A 19,502-nucleotide genomic window follows, 5' to 3' on the forward strand; every position below is an offset into this window, starting at 1 on the left:
TGTGTCTTGGGATGAGGTTCTGAAGTCACAAGATGTTAATGAAGCCTATAGGTTATTTTATACTGTTTTTAATTCAACCCTGGAGTCCTGCTTTCCATTGGTCACCTCAAAAGATAAGAATAACTCCTACAAAGGGAAACCCTGGATAACGGATGAGCTAAAAAAGTGCTCTCGCAAGAAAAATAAACTATATAGGAAAGCCATTAGTAACCCTACTCCTGAGAATCTGAAAATATACAAGAAATATAAAAACAAATTTACTCTATCAATAAGGAAGGTAAAAAAAACATTTTATGCTGATAAATTTACTCAGGCTTCAAATGACATTAAGTCAACCTGGAACCTCATCAACCAATTACTTAATCGCAAAAGAACTCCAGCTACTGTACCTGCTGAGATGTTAGGAAAGGACAGACCTCTTAGTGACCCGAGAGATATAGCTGAGGGTTTCAATGAGTTTTTTGTTAATGTGAGCTCTTCCTTGGCATCTAACATAAAGGACTCTGATGTGAACCCATGTAGTTTCATTAAAGGTACATTCTCACCACTCTCTAGCTTTGATCCCCCCAGTGCTGAAGAAGTGTATGAAATTATTAAGAACCTAAAGAACTCTGCCCAAGGACATGATGGTATTAAAAGCAGTCTTGTGAAAGAAACAATAGACTACATTATCCATCCTCTAACCCATCTTTTTGCTTTATCTCTTCAGTCTGGTATCGTCCCCCAAGAACTAAAAATTGCAAAAGTCATACCAATATTTAAATCTGGTAATACAAAGGACTTTGGCAACTATCGCCCAATATCCATATTACCATGTTTCTCTAAGATTGTGGAAAAATTGGTATATGTAAGAATCTCCAAGCACTTAGTTGCTAACAATATACTGTATGACCATCAATATGGATTTCGCAGGAAATATTCCACTGAGCATGCATCGCTACAATTAGTCAACAACATATCCTCAGCACTGGATGGTAAAAAATTGCCCTTTGTGTTTTTCTTGATTTCAGTAAAGCATTTGATACCGTCAATCATAAAATTCTCATCTCAAAGCTCAATAGATATGGAATCCAGAATGTTGCTCTAAATTGGCTGATCAATTACCTCTACAATAGAGAGCAGTTTGTTTATTTTAATGGTGTTTCATCTACCAAATCAAGTATTCTTTTTGGAGTCCCACAGGGGTCGATCCTGGGCCCTTTATTATTTTTGATTTATATTAATGACTTGCCTAGATCATGTAATAACTTCCTCCCCTTATTATTTGCCGACGACACTAGTCTTATAGCTATTCATGATGACTTCAAGTCTCTCATTGCATGTGTAAATGATGAATTAGCAACTGTTTCAAACTGGTGCCAGATCAATAAGCTAACTCTCAACGTAAATAAATGTAACTTCATGATCTTCTGCAACAAAAACAAATCTCACGCAAAAGAAGAAGCCAAAATACTAATCAATGGAGTTGAAATCCTCCAAGTACCTTACACCACTTTTCTAGGTGTTACTTTGGATGAAGGTCTAAACTGGAATAATCATATCAATCAAGTTTGCAAAAGATCAATGAAAATGCTTGGTATACTGAAAAAGGTTTCTCCTCTGATCAATTCGTCTGCTCATGTGACTTTATATTATAGTTTTTTATTTCCATATTTGAATTATTGTAATATTGTCTGGTCTGCAACTTATCCAACCTACCTGAACAAACTACTGTTAATTCAGAAAAGATTTCTAAGAACGATCTCTCGCTCCAGTAGACTAGAACCATCTGCACCCCTATTTATGAAATATTCAATATTGCCCATTCATAAACTTAATGTCTTCCATTCATGCTTGTTTGTGCATAAGTTTATCAACGCTAAACGAAATCTTCCTGACACTTTTCAACATTTTTTTACTTTTTCATCTGACCTCCATTCATATTCAACTAGGCATAGTGTCAATCTTCATTTACCCTTCTGCCGAACATCTGGGCATCAATCTAATATTACTTTTAGAGGTCCAAAACTTTGGAATGGTTTGGAGGTGGTTCTGAGGTCAACAACATCTTATACATCCTTTAGAAAGTTACTGAAAAAACACCTCATGTCATAATCTTCAGTGTTATTTTTCTGTTAATGTTAATTATGCATCCTTTTTCTTTTTCTTTTGTTTGTTTGTGTTTCATAGTTTTTCTATGTTCCACTGTACATTTTATTGTTTCATTTCTAATTTTATTTTTCTGTATTTCTCATTGTTTATCTTGAATTAATGTAATTCTATGATGAAGGGAGTGGAACTTTGTACAAGCCTTCTAGGCTTCGTTCCCTCCTTGCACTGTTTTAAAATTGTGCTAAATAAATAAATCAAATCAAATCAAATCAAACATGTCTGCCACTGTCATCCCTCTGAGGAGAGCCTTGGATGAGGACATGACATGAAAAACCCCATTAACATGAACAAATCAATTCTAAAATGGACTGGAAGCCAGTGAAATGACCTGAGCACAGCTGTTATATGGTCCTACTTCCTGTTTGTAGTTCTCTACTGAAAGGAGTTTGGTAAGACTTTAGATGGAAATGAGGGACGAGAGATGAAAGGTCACATTTACCCTCCGTTCAACAAGATGGACCCTCAAAACAGGAAGTGATGTCACAGGTCTGACTGACAGACAGACAGACAGACAGACAGACAGACAGACAGACAGACAGGTGTGTCCTGCCAGGTGAAGCTCAGCAGTTTATGGAGGGTCTGAAGCTTCCAGAAACCAGCCCACTTCTCTACATTCTAGGACGTCATTGTCCTGGAGAACTTTACAGTTCAGTCCAGTGGAAACCACTGACTGTCACTGGGACAGAGGAAGGAACATACTGGGAACACTGCTGTCATAGATGATGTCATAGATGATGCCACTGAGGGGCTTACCTGAGCAGATGAGATTCAGGATGGAGGGAGAGGAGAATGATGTTGCACACTCCCTCAGAGTGGATCCAGAATGAACACAGTCAGACCTGATCCACCACACAGGTCTGTCTGAGGACTCCTCTCTCCATCCTACAGAAACAGCAGAGCCACACTCCAGCTCTCTACAGATAACAGCTGCTTCCTTCAGGGTCCAGCCAATGTCAAACACTGGTCTCCAGTCTCCCTGTCTCACCTCCAGTGTTCCAGCACAGCGACTGGCTCCTCCCACCAACCTGACATCATCAGGCTCTGAACAGAAAGAAGAGAGTCGTCAGTCAAAGAGCAAAGTGAGTTTGATGAGAACAGAAATGAACCAGATCAAAGCTGCAGCTCCTCTTCTACCTGAGCAGGTGAGTCCAACAGCTTTGCCAGGTGAGCAGGTGTTTCTATCTGAGCCTGAGCTTCTACAGTCCAGGAGAGCAGACTCATGGCCTCCACACTGGAACTCTTTGGTCCACGTTGGAGCCCCCACGTCTCCATAGAGCGCCCCCTGGAGGACTGAAGGAGCCCCACAGCCAAGCTCCCTACAGACCACCTCTGCATCCTGCTGGTCAAAGTCAGCTTCACACACTGAGGACCACCACTGGTTGGACTGGTTGAACTTCACCTCCAGTCTGCCTGAGCACAGACTAGTCCCATTCAGCAGCCTGACAGAGTCTGGAGAGATGATAGAAGATCAAATAGAGAGAGAGAAAAGACACCAGACACCAGAGAAAAAGATGTCATGAAACTATTCAGTGATTCAAACTGGACTCAAAACAATTCCACCATCAGTTCATCATGAACACCAGAACACATGGTTACAACACCACAGCCTGCAGCCATGTTCCATCACATTCCCGTGTACTCGTGGCTTAAGGGTGAAGCTGATGTGGTCTCTGTCCCACTGTGACACCGAGGTCCACAAGCAGACAACACAACACTTCACTAACTGTGGATGCTCCACGGAATAAGGCAGGGAGACACCAACTGTGCCACGTTAACACCATATCAGCCGTGTGACAAAGAAATGTGTTGCACTCTCTTCACACAGCACTGCTGTTGCAGAATAGTGGGGACGTCCATGTCCTCCCTCATGGTCCTCATGCAGCCGCTAACCTGTGATGATCACATTAGAGCTGCACAGTTTGATGTGTGCATAAAAGCACCAGATGGTCAACGCTTCATCGGCCATCGAGCTCATTTAACACTGAATGAGTCAGGGAGGATTCAGATCCATCTGGCAGATAGAAACAGATGAAAGGGCACGGAGAATCCCAGGATGCTGCTGCAAACATGTCTGCCACTGTCATCCCTCTGAGGAGAGCCTTGGATGAGGACATGACATGAAAAACCCCCATTAACATGAACAAATCAATTCTAAAATGGACTGGAAGCCAGTGAAATGACCTGAGCACAGCTGTTATATGGTCCTACTTCCTGTTTGTAGTTCTCTACTGAAAGGAGTTTGGTAAGACTTTAGATGGAAATGAGGGACGAGAGATGAAAGGTCACATTTACCCTCCGTTCAACAAGATGGACCCTCAAAACAGGAAGTGATGTCACAGGTCTGACAGACAGACAGACAGACAGACAGGTGTGTCCTGCCAGGTGGAGCTCAGCAGTCTATGGAGTAGGGGTGGGGAAAAAATCAATACTAAGATGCATCTGTCAGACCTGGACTAGAAGGAGGACTCAGGCGCAGAGTGAGGACAGTAGATCCAAGCTTTTATTAACAGGTTCACACGAATTCCAATAAACGAGTGACAACACAATGGCTATGAAAATTCACTAGGTTCCTAACCTTAGGAAAAGGGGAGAGAGAGGGAAGGGAAAAGGGAAGGGGAGCGGGGATAGGGAAGGTGGCGGACGTACAAACACGACAAAGGAAAACGCTCCGCAGGGGAGGATACAAAACAAAAGGCTAACTAAATGTCTACTCTAACAGGGACTAAATTATAAACTTTAACAAACGAAAGACGCTCCAAAAGGGAGGACACAAGACTACTACAGGAATATCAAATATCGAAAAATAGGAACAACACGAGAACACAAAACGCTCCAACAAGGGAGGAAAAAAAACGAAGCACTGAAAGGCTGAAAACAGAAAACGCTCCTAAACGAGGAGGACAAAACTATTACGAGAATATATCTATGAACTAGGAACTGAAAACTTTAACAAAACACAAAATCACTCGTCTCGAGGAATACCTGAAACACTGAACAAAGAAGACTTGGACGCGATCGAGAGCTGTGGTCATGGGCTAGATTCAGACGTGGGATGAAATACTCTGGCAACGAGACAGGGGAAGACACAGACTATATAGACATCAGGGAGGGGAGCACAGGTGACAACAATCAGGGATTAGGGATGACGTCAGACCGGAGACACATGAGGAAGGGCAAGTGACCTGAAACGAGAGGAGAGTTACTTTTCAAAATAAAACATAAAATTCACAAGACAGAAAACCCAAGACAGGACACCCATCACCGCTGTGTGACAGCATCGTGATGCGGACGATTCGGAATCGATTCACAATTGTCAAAAATTGATTATTTTTATTCCGTATTGTTTACGGAACACAAAAGGTGGAACTCTGAAATGCAGCGCCCGGACAGTCTGTGGCGTTACACATAACAGAGACACGGCTGAGAGAGAAATCCCACCGGCACCCGCCGCATTTACACTGATACTGTTCATCATTCATGGCTGAAACAAACACTATTACTGCTTTGTACATGTTGTGAAGTCCCAGACACACCAGGAAACTAAACGGCGTCCTGTCTGAGTTTCTACCTTTACCCAGAGGGGGATCGGTGAGTCTCATAGAGCTGCATTCACAGCAGCGGTCGCTGTCAAAAAACCACGTTGTGATTTATTTACCATTTAAAGAGAGTATGCCGAAGTAATGACGATTAGTAAAAAGTCTGAAGTCATGGTTTATTAAGTCTGTCCGTTAAGACGATACAAAATAACTTTACAAATAACTGTTTTGCATTCTGCTCGCTCAGAGCTAAGCTAGGCTAACACCGTAGCTGCTACGTTAAGACTGAACATAACGTCGTCTTGGCATAAATACGGCAGAGACCTTGTTGTTGTTGGGTCTCTGTATGAGACGTAAGATACTATCCCACGGGAGACCACAGACCGCTACGCTGTGATGTGTTGAAATGCAGCTGCATTGATTATTGCATTGAAAGCTTTTTATTTGTATATCGGCTACAGTTCACTGTTTTCTCTCAGGGATAAGCTCATCGCCTGTAACAGGAGGACTTTGTGTTCATAGGAAGTCATTCTACTTGTGACAAAGAAAAGCCTTTTCTTTCATAAAAAATGAGAGAAGGTAATTAACCTGTTGATTTTCTTTAATAATTATCACAAAAGAAGGAAGTGACGAGCAAACTCTGAGTAGCAAAGTCAGATTTAATTTGTTTTTTTTTAATCATGCATGAAAATGTACACAAAAAAAATTGTTGTATCAAGATGCATCTATAATCGGTTTATAATCAAATCGTGAGGTGCCAAGAGATTCCCACCCCTAATATGGAGGGTCTGAAGCTTCCAGAAACCAGCCCACTTCTCTACTTTCTAGGACGTCATTGTCCTGGAGAACTTTACAGTTCAGTCCAGTGGAAACCACTGACTGTCACTGGGACAGAGGAAGGAACATACTGGGAACCTTGCTGTCATAGATGATGTCATAGATGATGTCACTGAGGGGCTTACCTGAGCAGGTGAGATTCAGGATGGAGGAAGAGGAGAATGATGTTGCACACTCCCTCAGAGTGGATCCAGAATGAACACAGTCAGACCTGATCCTCCACACAGGTCTTCTTGAGGACTCCTCTCTCCCTCCTACAGAAACAGCAGAGCCACAGTCCAGCTCTCTACAGACAACAGCTGCTTCCTTCAGGGTCCAGCCATAGTCAACCACTGGTCTCCAGTCTCCCTGATGTCTCACCTCCAGTGTTCCAGCACAGCGACTGGCTCCTCCCACCAACCTGACAGGCTCTGAACAGAAAGAAGAGAGTCGTCAGTCAAAGAGCAAAGTGAGTTTGATGAGAACAGAAATGAACCAGATCAAAGCTGCAGCTCCTCTTCTACCTGAGCAGGTGAGTCCAACAGCTTTGCCAGGTGAGCAGGTGTTTCTATCTGAGCCTGAGCTTCTACAGTCCAGGAGAGCAGACTCATGGCCTCCACACTGGAACTCTTTGGTCCACGTTGGAGCCCCCACGTCTCCATAGAGCGCCCCCTGGAGGACTGAAGGAGCCCCACAGCCAAGCTCCCTACAGACCACCTCTGCATCCTGCTGGTCAAAGTCAGCTTCACACACTGAGGACCACCACTGGTTGGACTGGTTGGACTTCACCTCCAGTCTGCCTGAGCACAGACTAGTCCCATTCAGCAGCCTGACAGAGTCTGGAGAGATGATAGAAGATCAAATAGAGAGAGAGAAAAGACACCAGACACCAGAGAAAAAGATGTCATGAAACTATTCAGTGATTCAAACTGGACTCAAAACAATTCCACCATCAGTTCATCATTTACAGTTTTTCTCAATTGCTTTGCCACAATTCTCAAAAGATAATGAATATTTTCTAAACAACATGTGTAAACCTCCAAACCACTGGCCACTGCTTCACAACAGATCATCATTTCTCATTCTTTTAAATAATTTGCAAATATTTTAGCACATATATGCAAATGAGTACAATTATCTACTATTTGCACAATTAATGATTGAACATATCTTGCTGATCAAAACTGATTATGTTGCTTCTCAGTTGAATAGTTGTTCTCTTCAAAACATGTATGAATTCTTTCATGGTGTGAGTCATCACATGTACAATAGTCCGTTTAACTGTCTAAATGTGTCAGCATATATACTAGGGGTGTCAACGTTTAATGCTAATGCTAATGCTAATCCCATGAAATCAAAGCCATTGTAAGTGGTTGCGCATGGATCCCGTGCTGTTACTATAAGCCAACTTTGCCTGGCATGAATTACACTCAACTGTTGTACATATAATACTACACACACAGGGCTTGATGTTGTTTTGAAGGAGCGCCGTCTGCATATATTTCTAGTCAACACTCGACCTGCATCAGCGCATGTGAATACGAGCGGATCTGTGCGAGCAGGCAGCGCGAGCGCAGCGGATTTTGGACGGAGACACACAGCCGCATTTTGATTATAAAGTACCGGTCCGGTCCGGTTCCGCTCACACCACGAGTCTGAAGAGTGCAACAGCTTATCCAAATACAGTGTCAACTTTCAAAGTTTTCGTACTTTACTTGAGTATTAGATTTCTTTGGTACTTATTACTCTTACTTGAATACATTTCCAAGACAAATACTTTTACTTTTCAAGGGCGTAGAATTGGGTAGTGACGCTAGGGACACGTCCCTACCAATATTCAGCCGCTACTGTGTAGTCACTATCAATACAACCGCTGTCCGTAGTGTTTAGTCAATGATTATGGCACACAAAGGGTTAAGTCGGTCTCTGCTAGAAGTCCCGCCTCTAACCTAAATACCGCTCCCTGATTGGCTGCCGGTTTCTCGCTAACTTACATGTGATTGGCTGTCCCCACTGTCACTCCTTCTGCTTGTTAAAACTACCTGCAACCTGCTAGTTGGACCGGACGAGAGGCAGTGCATGTTATCTGCAGGTTGTCAACATGTTCGGCATTTGTTCTTCCTGGGTCACGTCAGCTAGATGGATTTTAATATCAGTGGTGTCATTTACATTTGTGTTTGTGTCTGTTTGCGTGCGTGTACGTGTGTACGTGTGTGTACGTGTGTACGTGCGTGTGTGTATGTGTGCTGTACAGGATTTGAAGGATGTCAAAGAAAAGAAAAGTGGAGATAAGAGACTTCTTTAGGAGTCAAAGTGTAAGTTATTTCAAGGGTGTATAGGTAGAGGCTCAACAATACAGATATTGAATAAAAGAGAATATTTAATGCCAAAGAGATACACTTTTTAAAAGTTATTTTTTCATTCTTATTTTCATGTATTTGTGTAGAAGAGAGCAACGGTTTAAAAACACAAATAAAGAAAATTTGTGGTGGAAATACAATAAAACCTCAGAGATGATCATGTGATTTTATAATTATCAAATATAATTAATTCATATTAAGTAAGCTTAATATTTAGTAAAAGCCTTTTTTGCTCAGGCAATAACTGTACCATCAAGCTCTATGATCATTGTATCCCTAATGTATCTGTTCATGTCATGCATCAACACATTGTGTAAGGTGACAGACTGCAGAGAGGCTGGAGGAGGTAAGGAGAGGCTGGAGGAGGAGGAGAAGGAGAGGCTGGAGGAGATGGAGGAAGAGACTTGAGAATACTGATCTGACAGAAATCTGCCAGCAGTTCATTTCTGTTACAGACCGGCGTGGGCATGTTTGGCTCTTTCAAATAGAAACAACCAGTGGACACTAATCTGCTTGTATTTAAGTATTAGTGACAAACACATTTACATTTCATTTATATTTATTTACAATGTTGTATTGTATTTATGTATTTCCAATGTTGTTGATGGACAGTAGGCTATGTTAATTGACAGTATGATGCACAGTAGCACTACAGCCCTGAAGCCCTGCACTAAAGAGTAAAGATGAGAACTCTTTGAAGTTGCCTACTTGTCTTTCATTAGTTGCTTTAACCTATAACATCTTCATGAAGTGAAATTATGATTGCTCGAGTTAATTTCTAGAAAGGCTGAAAAGTACTCGTTACTTTCAGGTCTGCTCTTTTTTTTTTTCTTTCTTTTTGTTTTAAATACTATTGAACACAAGCTGTGTTTGTCAAAGAAGGAAACCTATCACAGTGCACGCTCTCCACTGGGATCTACGTAAAAGCAGAAATACGTAATCCCTCCCCATAAGGATACCGCCAAAGTAGCCACGCTCTCCACTGTGTTTGTCAACACAAAACCGCGACAATGGCTGAGTCTCAGACTGAGTGTGATAATGATCCGGAGGAACTTTCAGAACATCCTTGGCCTTATCTGGACTCCATGTTTGAGTTTTACAGAGTAAAAAACATGGACACAGACAAACAGTCATATATTTTCCAATGTGTATTGTGTTTGCCGAAGGAAAACTACATCTCTGCTTTCAACAACTCCACGTCCAACTTAAAGAAACACGTTGACGTAAGTTAACCAGACTTTCACCGTGTGTTTCTCCTATTTGTCTCGGTCAATGTCATCGTGTTGTGAGAATGTGAGTGTGTGTTGATCACAAAAACTACATTTTGTAGGAAGTGGCACTGTGTGTGTGTGTGTGTGTGTGTGTGTGTGTGTGTGTGTGTGTGTGTGTGTGTGTGTGTGTGTGTGTGTGTGTGTGTTGTGGTTTGAAATGGAGACAGACAAGACAGACATGGGGAGACAGAGTTTGTTGTGCTCCAATATTGTCCTTCCTGTAAAGACAAGTGACCTCAACATTGAGTTATTGAAAGCAGAGATGTCGTTTCTTGTAAAACAGTGATTCTCAACCAGTGGTGTGGGGACAACATTGGTCTTTGAGGGGGTTCCAGTTCCCAATGATAGAGAGTTCGTTGGACGGTGCAGGTTCATTTGGTTACAATTTCAATGATTGTTAATAAACATCTGCATCTGCAACATCTGCTGTAGTCCTGTGATCCCATTCATTTTATTTGAAATGTACTCTTACTCTTACTTTTATTTAAAGTAAATTTAATAGCATGTACTTTTGGATATTTAAGTACCTTTTAAAAGCAAGTACTTTTTTACTCGAGTACCATGTCGACTGAGCTACTTTTACTTGTAACGGAGTAAATTTTGACCAGTAGTATTTGTACTCTTACTCAAGTACTGGGGTCGTGTACTCTGTCCATCTCTGAATATCATTATGTACTATGGAGTATTTTCTAACGTCCACTAAACTGGTAAATTGTCTGTCAGGAGAAACTTGAACTTCACTAACCAATGAGGAGTTTGTCCCATCTTACATCAACCAATCACACGTCATCTCCAGTCAGCTGAGCTATTCATGAGTACGGCTGTTACCAAACATATTTATAGAGCTGGACTACAACAGAATAACCACAATGTCTGAACATGGAGGAACCTGCTCAGGTACATCATGAACAGGGCAACTGTAACCGTTTCCATGGAAACGTGAGTGCAGTGTGTAATACTGTAAAAGAAACTTGTACTGATGAAATCAGCATGTGGATAGTATTCAGTTTAGTGTTCAGTTCACTGGACAAACAGAACATTCTAGTAGAGGAAACATTCAGGGTCAACTAAAGAAATAGGACAAACCTGAAATGTGGATATAAGGAACATTTCCAGGCTCCACTGCCGTCCTGAAAAACATCTAAACATTCTGACCACCATTGTTTCCATGAGGTCAAAGGAACTTTTCATTTGGAGGGCAGAGACTTTTTATATGAGACACTAACTTTGTTTTGAAGCACGACTTCAATGTTTTGAGTGAGTTCTGACCTTTTGCAGGTGAGTTATGGTGTTGTGTTGGAACATGGAAGCTATTTAGACAAATCAGGTTCTGAGAATATTAACAAAGTTTCAAGAGATGAGCCAAAGAAATTGAAATAAACTGTAACACCAGAACATGTTTAGAACACCACAGCCTGCAGCAGTGACACACAGCAACATTACTGATGATGTCATAGATGATGTCACTGAGGGGCTTACCTGAGCAGGTGAGATTCAGGATGAAAGAAGAGGAACTTGATCCTGCACACTCCCTCAGAGTGGATCCAGAATGAACACAGTCAGACCTGATCCTCCACACAGGTCTACCTGAGGACTCCTCTCTCCGTCCTACAGAAACAGCAGAGCCACAGTCCAGTTCTCTACAGGCAACAGCTGCTTCCTTCAGGGTCCAGACATAGTCAGCCACTGGTCTCCAGTCTCCCTGATGTCTCACCTCCAGTGTTCCAGCACAGCGACTGGCTCCTCCCACCAACCTGACATCATCAGGCTCTGAACAGAAAGAAGAGAGTCGTCAGTGAAAGAAGTGAAGATTCTGCTTTCTTTCTCTCTTGTTCATTTCTCTATCTACCTGTTGAGTTGTGATTTCCTTCAACCTGGAGTCCTGGAGAAACACAAACATATATATTGTTTTCATTCAATGAAATAAAATCATCAAACATGTTTTCAAATGATGTTGAAGAGAGCGAATATCTGGTCGATGTGACCACTGCTCTTTGAAAATCCTGTTTGTGTCCACTCCTGCATCCATCCTTCTGAGGACAAGCAGATGATGGAGGGAGACAGGAGAGACAGACAGCAGATGATGGAGGGAGACAGGAGAGAGACAGACAGCAGAAGATGGAGGGGGATACGGGGGGGAGACAGACAGGAGATGATGGAGGGAGACAAAAGAGAGACAGATAGCAGATGATGGAGGGAGACAAGAGAGAGACAGACAGCAGATGATGGAGGGAGACAAGAGAGACAGACAGCAGGTGATGGAGGGAGACAGGAAAGAGACAGACAGCAGATGATGGAGGGAGACAGGAGAGAGACAGACAGCAGATGATGGAGGGAGACAAGAGAGACAGACAGCAGATGATGGAGGGAGACAAGAGAGAGACAGACAGCAGATGATGGAGGGAGACAGGAGAGAGACAGACAGCAGATGATAGAGGGAGACAGGAGAGAGACAGACAGCAGATGATAGAGGGAGACAGGAGAGAGACAGACAGCAAATGATGGAGGGAGACAAGAGAGAGACAGACAGCAGATGATGGAGGGAGACAAGAGAGACAGACAGCAGGTGATGGAGGGAGACAGGAAAGAGACAGACAGCAGATGATGGAGGGAGACAAGAGAGACAGACAGCAGATGATGGAGGGAGACAAGAGAGAGACAGACAGCAGATGATGGAGGGAGACAAGAGAGACAGACAGCAGGTGATGGAGGGAGACAGGAAAGAGACAGACAGCAGATGATGGAGGGAGACAAGAGAGACAGACAGCAGATGATGGAGGGAGACAAGAGAGACAGACAGCAGATGATGGAGGGAGACAAGAGAGAGACAGACAGCAGATGATGGAGGGAGACAGGAGAGAGACAGACAGCAGATGATAGAGGGAGACAGGAGAGAGACACACAGCAGATGATAGAGGGAGACAGGAGAGAGACAGACAGCAGATGATGGAGGGAGACAGGAGAGAGACAGACAGGAGATGATGGAGGGAGACAAAAGAGAGACAGATAGCAGATGATGGAGGGAGACAAGAGAGAGACAGACAGCAGATGATGGAGGGAGACAAGAGAGACAGACAGCAGGTGATGGAGGGAGACAGGAAAGAGACAGACAGCAGATGATGGAGGGAGACAGGAGAGAGACAGACAGCAGATGATGGAGGGAGACAAGAGAGACAGACAGCAGATGATGGAGGGAGACAAGAGAGAGACAGACAGCAGATGATGGAGGGAGACAGGAGAGAGACAGACAGCAGATGATAGAGGGAGACAGGAGAGAGACAGACAGCAGATGATAGAGGGAGACAGGAGAGAGACAGACAGCAAATGATGGAGGGAGACAAGAGAGAGACAGACAGCAGATGATGGAGGGAGACAAGAGAGACAGACAGCAGGTGATGGAGGGAGACAGGAAAGAGACAGACAGCAGATGATGGAGGGAGACAAGAGAGACAGACAGCAGATGATGGAGGGAGACAAGAGAGAGACAGACAGCAGATGATGGAGGGAGACAAGAGAGACAGACAGCAGGTGATGGAGGGAGACAGGAAAGAGACAGACAGCAGATGATGGAGGGAGACAAGAGAGACAGACAGCAGATGATGGAGGGAGACAAGAGAGACAGACAGCAGATGATGGAGGGAGACAAGAGAGAGACAGACAGCAGATGATGGAGGGAGACAGGAGAGAGACAGACAGCAGATGATAGAGGGAGACAGGAGAGAGACACACAGCAGATGATAGAGGGAGACAGGAGAGAGACAGACAGCAGATGATGGAGGGAGACAGGAGAGAGACAGACAGCAGATGATTGAGGGAGACAAGAGAGACAGACAGCAGATGATAGAGGGAGACAGGAGAGAGACAGACAGCAGATGATAGAGGGAGACAGGAGAGAGACAGACAGCAGATGATAGAGGGAGACAGGAGAGAGACAGACAGCAGATGATGGAGGGAGACAAGAGAGACAGACAGCAGGTGATGGAGGGAGACAGGAAAGAGACAGACAGCAGATGATGGAGGGAGACAAGAGAGACAGACAGCAGATGATGGAGGGAGACAAGAGAGAGACAGACAGCAGATGATGGAGGGAGACAGGAGAGAGACAGACAGCAGATGATAGAGGGAGACAGGAGAGAGACACACAGCAGATGATAGAGGGAGACAGGAGAGAGACAGACAGCAGATGATGGAGGGAGACAGGAGAGAGACAGACAGCAGATGATGGAGGGAGACAAGAGAGACAGACAGCAGATGATAGAGGGAGACAGGAGAGAGACAGACAGCAGATGATAGAGGGAGACAGGAGAGAGACAGACAGCAGATGATAGAGGGAGACAGGAGAGAGACAGACAGCAGATGATGGAGGGAGACAAGAGAGACAGACAGCAGGTGATGGAGGGAGACAGGAAAGAGACAGACAGCAGATGATGGAGGGAGACAAGAGAGACAGACAGCAGATGATGGAGGGAGACAAGAGAGACAGACAGCAGATGATGGAGGGAGACAGGAGAGAGAGACAGATAGCAGATGATGGAGGGAGACAGGAGAGAGACAGACAGCAGATGATGGAGGGAGACAAGAGAGAGACAGACAGCAGATGATGGAGAGAGACAAGAGAGAGACAGACAGCAGATGATGGAGGGAGACAGGAGAGAGACAGACAGCAGATGATGGAGGGAGACAGGAGAGAGACAGACAGCAGATAATGGAGAGAGAGACAGACAGCAGATGATGGAGGGAGACAGGAGAGAGACAGACAGCAGATGATGGAGGGAGACAGGAGAGAGACAGAAAGCAGATGATGGAGGGAGACAGGAGAGAGACAGACAGCAGATGATGGAGAGAGAGACAGACAGCAGATGATGGAGGGAGACAGGAGAGAGACAGACAGCAGATGATGGAGGGAGACAGGAGAGAGACAGACAGCAGATGATGGAGGGAGACAGGAGAGAGACAGACAGCAGATGATGGAGGGAGACAGGAGAGAGACAGACAGCAGATGATGGAGGGAGACAGGAGAGAGACAGACAGCAGATGATGGAGGGAGACAGGAGAGAGACAGACAGCTTAGCTTCTTTTTAAGTTGTGATTTAGAGAAAATGGGCCTGCAGCCATATAAACTACATTAACTAGCTAAAGTTATCATTAATGTTATCTTAACCCATTTAATCCCAAATTTTTCCCAGACATGGAAATATCCAAATCATATGTCATTACTAACCCTTTTCAATAATCAATCATTACTTTTGAAAATCTTCATGGAAAATTAGGTGAAAAGTGTGTTTTATGGTCACAAAGGTGACCGGTGGGATAATGTCTATGTTAGCATATTTCTCCTTCACAGTCTTATAAAATACTTCTAAAATGTAAAACTCTGTTTCTGGCAGCATCTCCATCATCGCCACTAAAATACTTCATCACATGCTAGTGTGACTATTTTACATATCAAAAGTCCTCATACATCACCGATATGAATACAGAAAGCAAACTCAAAACATCTCCTTTATTGTAACATTGTGACTTTTGGAAAATGTATTGAAACCTTCATGTTCTAACTTTGTTCTAACATTTTATCTTGTACTTTAGTTCAATATTACTTTAGTGCATTCATTGTAACATTGTAATATTTAATCTGTAGACCAGTCACATGATTCATTTACAATATAGGGGTTATTCAGGATAGAGGTATTCTGCATTCAAGAGGAGGAAAGCATCAAACTAAACTTTGATAGATACATGTATATATTTATGTGTGTGTGTGTGTGTGTGTGTCTCCCCCTCATAGTCCATATCTGACCCATCACTATCACCATCACTGAGGACAGCATCTTTCTCATGTAACAAGTACATGTACATCTAGATACTGTACATTGTGTTATCCCACTGGTCACAACATGTTTCTTCATTCTGTGACTTCAGTGAACAGAGTTGAGTGATTGTAAATACATATATCAATACTAAACATCTTAAAGATTATGTGTACCAGAAATATTAGTCTCATCTTCATATTAACATACTTTACTAAGCTTGTTTTGTCGGAGCTTTCATGCAGCCATCCTCCTCTACAGGTGCAACCAGGAAGTAATCAGCTCTGGTCATGTGACATTTACACTAAACATGCAACACTGCACATATGTCATTGAGAGGTTTTATTACTTCAATACTTTCTGGAAATGGATCGATACAATATTCAGTAATGTTTTTAGGACCTGTTAACTGAAAATGTTTTCATGGTCACTATAGTGACCGATGGGATTAAATTTAAAGTCCACAGTTTAACCAATGTTAATGTTATTTAATTTACCTGACAATGTTCCTCTCTCAGCCTGAACCATCATAATATCAAATAAAAAGGATACAAATTATGATCTCTGGCTCCATTTTAATCAGATCAGTTAGTTACGTCTTCTTTGTGCTTTAGGGTCAACAGCAGCTGGTTGCTAAGCAACGGGAGTGGCAAAGTGTGAGGGCGGGAACAGCTGGTGACTCAAACAGGAAGTCCTCTGTAGATCAGACCATCTTGGCCTTCACGTTCTACGTCAGCTGTGTTCTCTGAAGGATGCGGCCGCTGAATTTAGACACAACTATTGTGTTTCCTGTGACCCCTCCACAATAAAAGTTTATCTAGTTGAGGTGTTTTAATGTGAAGCAGCAGCATTTAAATGCAGCTCTGACACAGAGTGAGCAGGAAACAGTGAGGATGATCAATCAGATGGACTTACACACAGTAACACTGATCACATGCTGCATCGTTTGTCACAAGTCTGAATATATGGCGGACTAACAACACCAACCGCTGCACAGAGAGATGCTTACTGAATATACATACAGTGATTGTAGAAATAATACATGTAACCACTTCAAAACATTCATTTCACAAATACTTATTTACAACAATGATAACTGCAGTTTAGAAAAATATAAGTAGACACTGGCTGCAGCCCAACCCTCCCACAGTAGAAGAATGGACAGATATGATTAATGATAGATACAGAATGGGAAGAAAATCACCTTTTCACTTCATATACAAATGGATAAATTCACAAAAATATGGTCAAAATGGGTTTCCTTCATGAAAAGACACAGACGGATCTAAGGGAAGTAACGGATTAAATATGAAAGTGTCCTCAGCTAATTGAACGGTCATTTTAAAAGCTGATAGACAATCTCCCTACAAAGGTGTTTTCTCTTTTCATGTATTATTTTCCCACACACCCCTGCTCTATTTCACTTGTTCTAATGTTGGGAAAAACCTGATTCTTATCCCCTCCTCTCCAATGTTTTATTTTTATAGTTATATATAATTATCCATGTACATGTGTACACAATCTGTGTCCATTTATAAAAATGAATATATTATTGGTTTCACAGTCGTTGGTAAAAAGCATGTCATTTGAACTCCAGCTGTAATTCAGTCTTTCAGCCGCTAGAGGGAGCTATAGGGCCATAAATCCAACCGTCCGAATACAGGGAAGTAGTTGTGAAGAGATGCACAAAGATGCTCCTGAAGTACAAAGCTGAAATCTAAAAACTGCAGTTTAAGAGCAGCAGAGAACTTTACAGAGGATAAGAAATATAATTTAAAAATGTTATGGAATGTAAGGGCAGAGAAGAAAATACAAAGAGATATGTTTGCACTGAAATAATATATGACTCAGTAATGTTTGTTTCTGTGTGAAGTTCACAACATTTTTCTTATGAAAATATTAATGTTAAAAATGTTGGCCCACTAGGGAGCCTTGTCTGGGTAATGTGTTCTTGAGAGCCAAATCATCTGTATTTTTTTTAAATTGGTATAATAAACTTTGATTGCTAGTATATATGTTGTTGTATTTATTAAATGAGTGAGCTATAGTAGGCCAATGAAGTGACAAGGTTATAATGGTGGAAGTGTATGGTGATATATCTGGCCCTCTGGTCGTGAGGTGAACATTTGTGTGTCCCTCCCTTTCATCAAAGCTGCCCTCCGTGTTCTGGATGAACTGCTTTTTACTTCCCTGTGATCAAAAGCAAGGAAAACATGATTGATGTATGAAATACTCTGAAAAAACAAACAAACAAGAAATAATAAATGACTGGAATAGAAGGAAAACCTCTCATTTGGATGAAAACCCCGTGGAGTGGAGCCTGGCGGTGTTGATGTATGTGAGCAGTTTACTTCCCTGTAGGGCTGTCAAAATTACTCTAAAATGACGTTCAAATATTCCCTTTAAAAAAACACATATATTCAAACATATTCAAATTTCTGGTTGTGCATTAGGCACATCAATAACAGGACAAACTAGAAAATTCCCCCGCCGGGAAATTTTGAAAGGGCCACGGGGGCTACTGCCGGAGTGTACATTACGATGAGATTCTTCGAGATTTCAAACGAGACGGAGTTGTTTTATGTATGGACGAGAAGAAGACGTTTGACTAAAAAAACTACATATCCCACTACTAAATGTAGTTTTTAGTACATTCCTGTCCACCAATCAGAGCACACCACTCGTGTCTCCATTTTAAAGTTTAAATGGAGTTTCTGGGTGAAAGTATGGACGAGAAGAAGACGTTTGACTAAAAAAACTACATATCCCACTACTAAATGTAGTTTTTAGTACATTCTTGTCCACCAATCAGAGCACACCTGCTGTCAGTTATGAAGATCAGTGCCCCACAGTGCTGTCACCATGGCAACGGCCCTTGCTGCATGTGTATGACTGCTTTGGAGCCTCTGTCTGCGTCTTTCTATCGCTCCATTCCCCCTCTGCGTTGGGTCCGAACAAAAGCTTGCCACGCTCACACCGAAACTCCTATCGCCAAAATGTTTGCACCGTTAGCGCCACAAGACTCGGCTGAAGACACTGATGACTTATATCTTTTCCTAGTGTCAGAAATGTGAACGCTAGGGCGAGTTAGAAATGGAGCTGCTTTCAGGTTTCTTTTGAAAATCTGCTTCTAAATTAACCTTGGAGCGGATGAGGAGAAAAAGAGACTTGGCCGCGCTTAGAGGTTGCTAGTTCAAATTCTGTAAAACTCACAGAGATTTTGAGCACATTGTGAGAGACAGGACAAGTTTGTCTACAAAATTGGAAAATATCACGTCTGTAGAGTGAAGATTGTGGCCGGGAGGAGTTTGGAAAGGAAAAACATCTGAGAAGCCCTCACACTCTAACTGATGATGTCACGCACTCTAGCCCAGAAGGTTCCGCGCAATACACACCCATTATAATCTCATGATTTCTCCCAAAACGATCATGGTCATTGAACAGTGATTGATCAAAAACTATATGAGCTATTGAAACGCGGATTGGCACACCAGCACACAAGACTTGTGTCTACGTTTTAGAGTTTAAGACGTTTGACTAAAAAAACTACATATCCCACTA

The 19,502-nt window shown here is 42.6% G+C and overlaps 1 protein-coding gene across 1 annotated transcript in view; it reads right to left on the reverse strand.

Annotated features, from left to right (window-relative positions):
* Positions 1-212: 212 nt before the first annotated feature.
* Positions 213-19,502, reverse strand: part of LOC311010066 (scavenger receptor cysteine-rich type 1 protein M130-like) — a gene marked incomplete at both ends in the record, with an annotated part of 106,349 nt that continues 87,059 nt past the window's right edge. Inside the window, 6 exons of the mRNA XM_084004547.1 lie at positions 213-226; positions 3,070-3,192; positions 3,286-3,600; positions 6,650-6,934; positions 7,028-7,342; positions 11,614-11,904. Coding sequence (XP_083860673.1) covers positions 213-226; positions 3,070-3,192; positions 3,286-3,600; positions 6,650-6,934; positions 7,028-7,342; positions 11,614-11,904 — 1,343 coding nt within the window. The remainder of the gene's footprint in view (positions 227-3,069; positions 3,193-3,285; positions 3,601-6,649; positions 6,935-7,027; positions 7,343-11,613; positions 11,905-19,502) is intronic.

Source organism: Eutrigla gurnardus (genome assembly GCF_963514095.1).
Source record: "Eutrigla gurnardus genome assembly, chromosome: 24".
Taxonomy (NCBI): domain Eukaryota; kingdom Metazoa; phylum Chordata; class Actinopteri; order Perciformes; family Triglidae; genus Eutrigla; species Eutrigla gurnardus.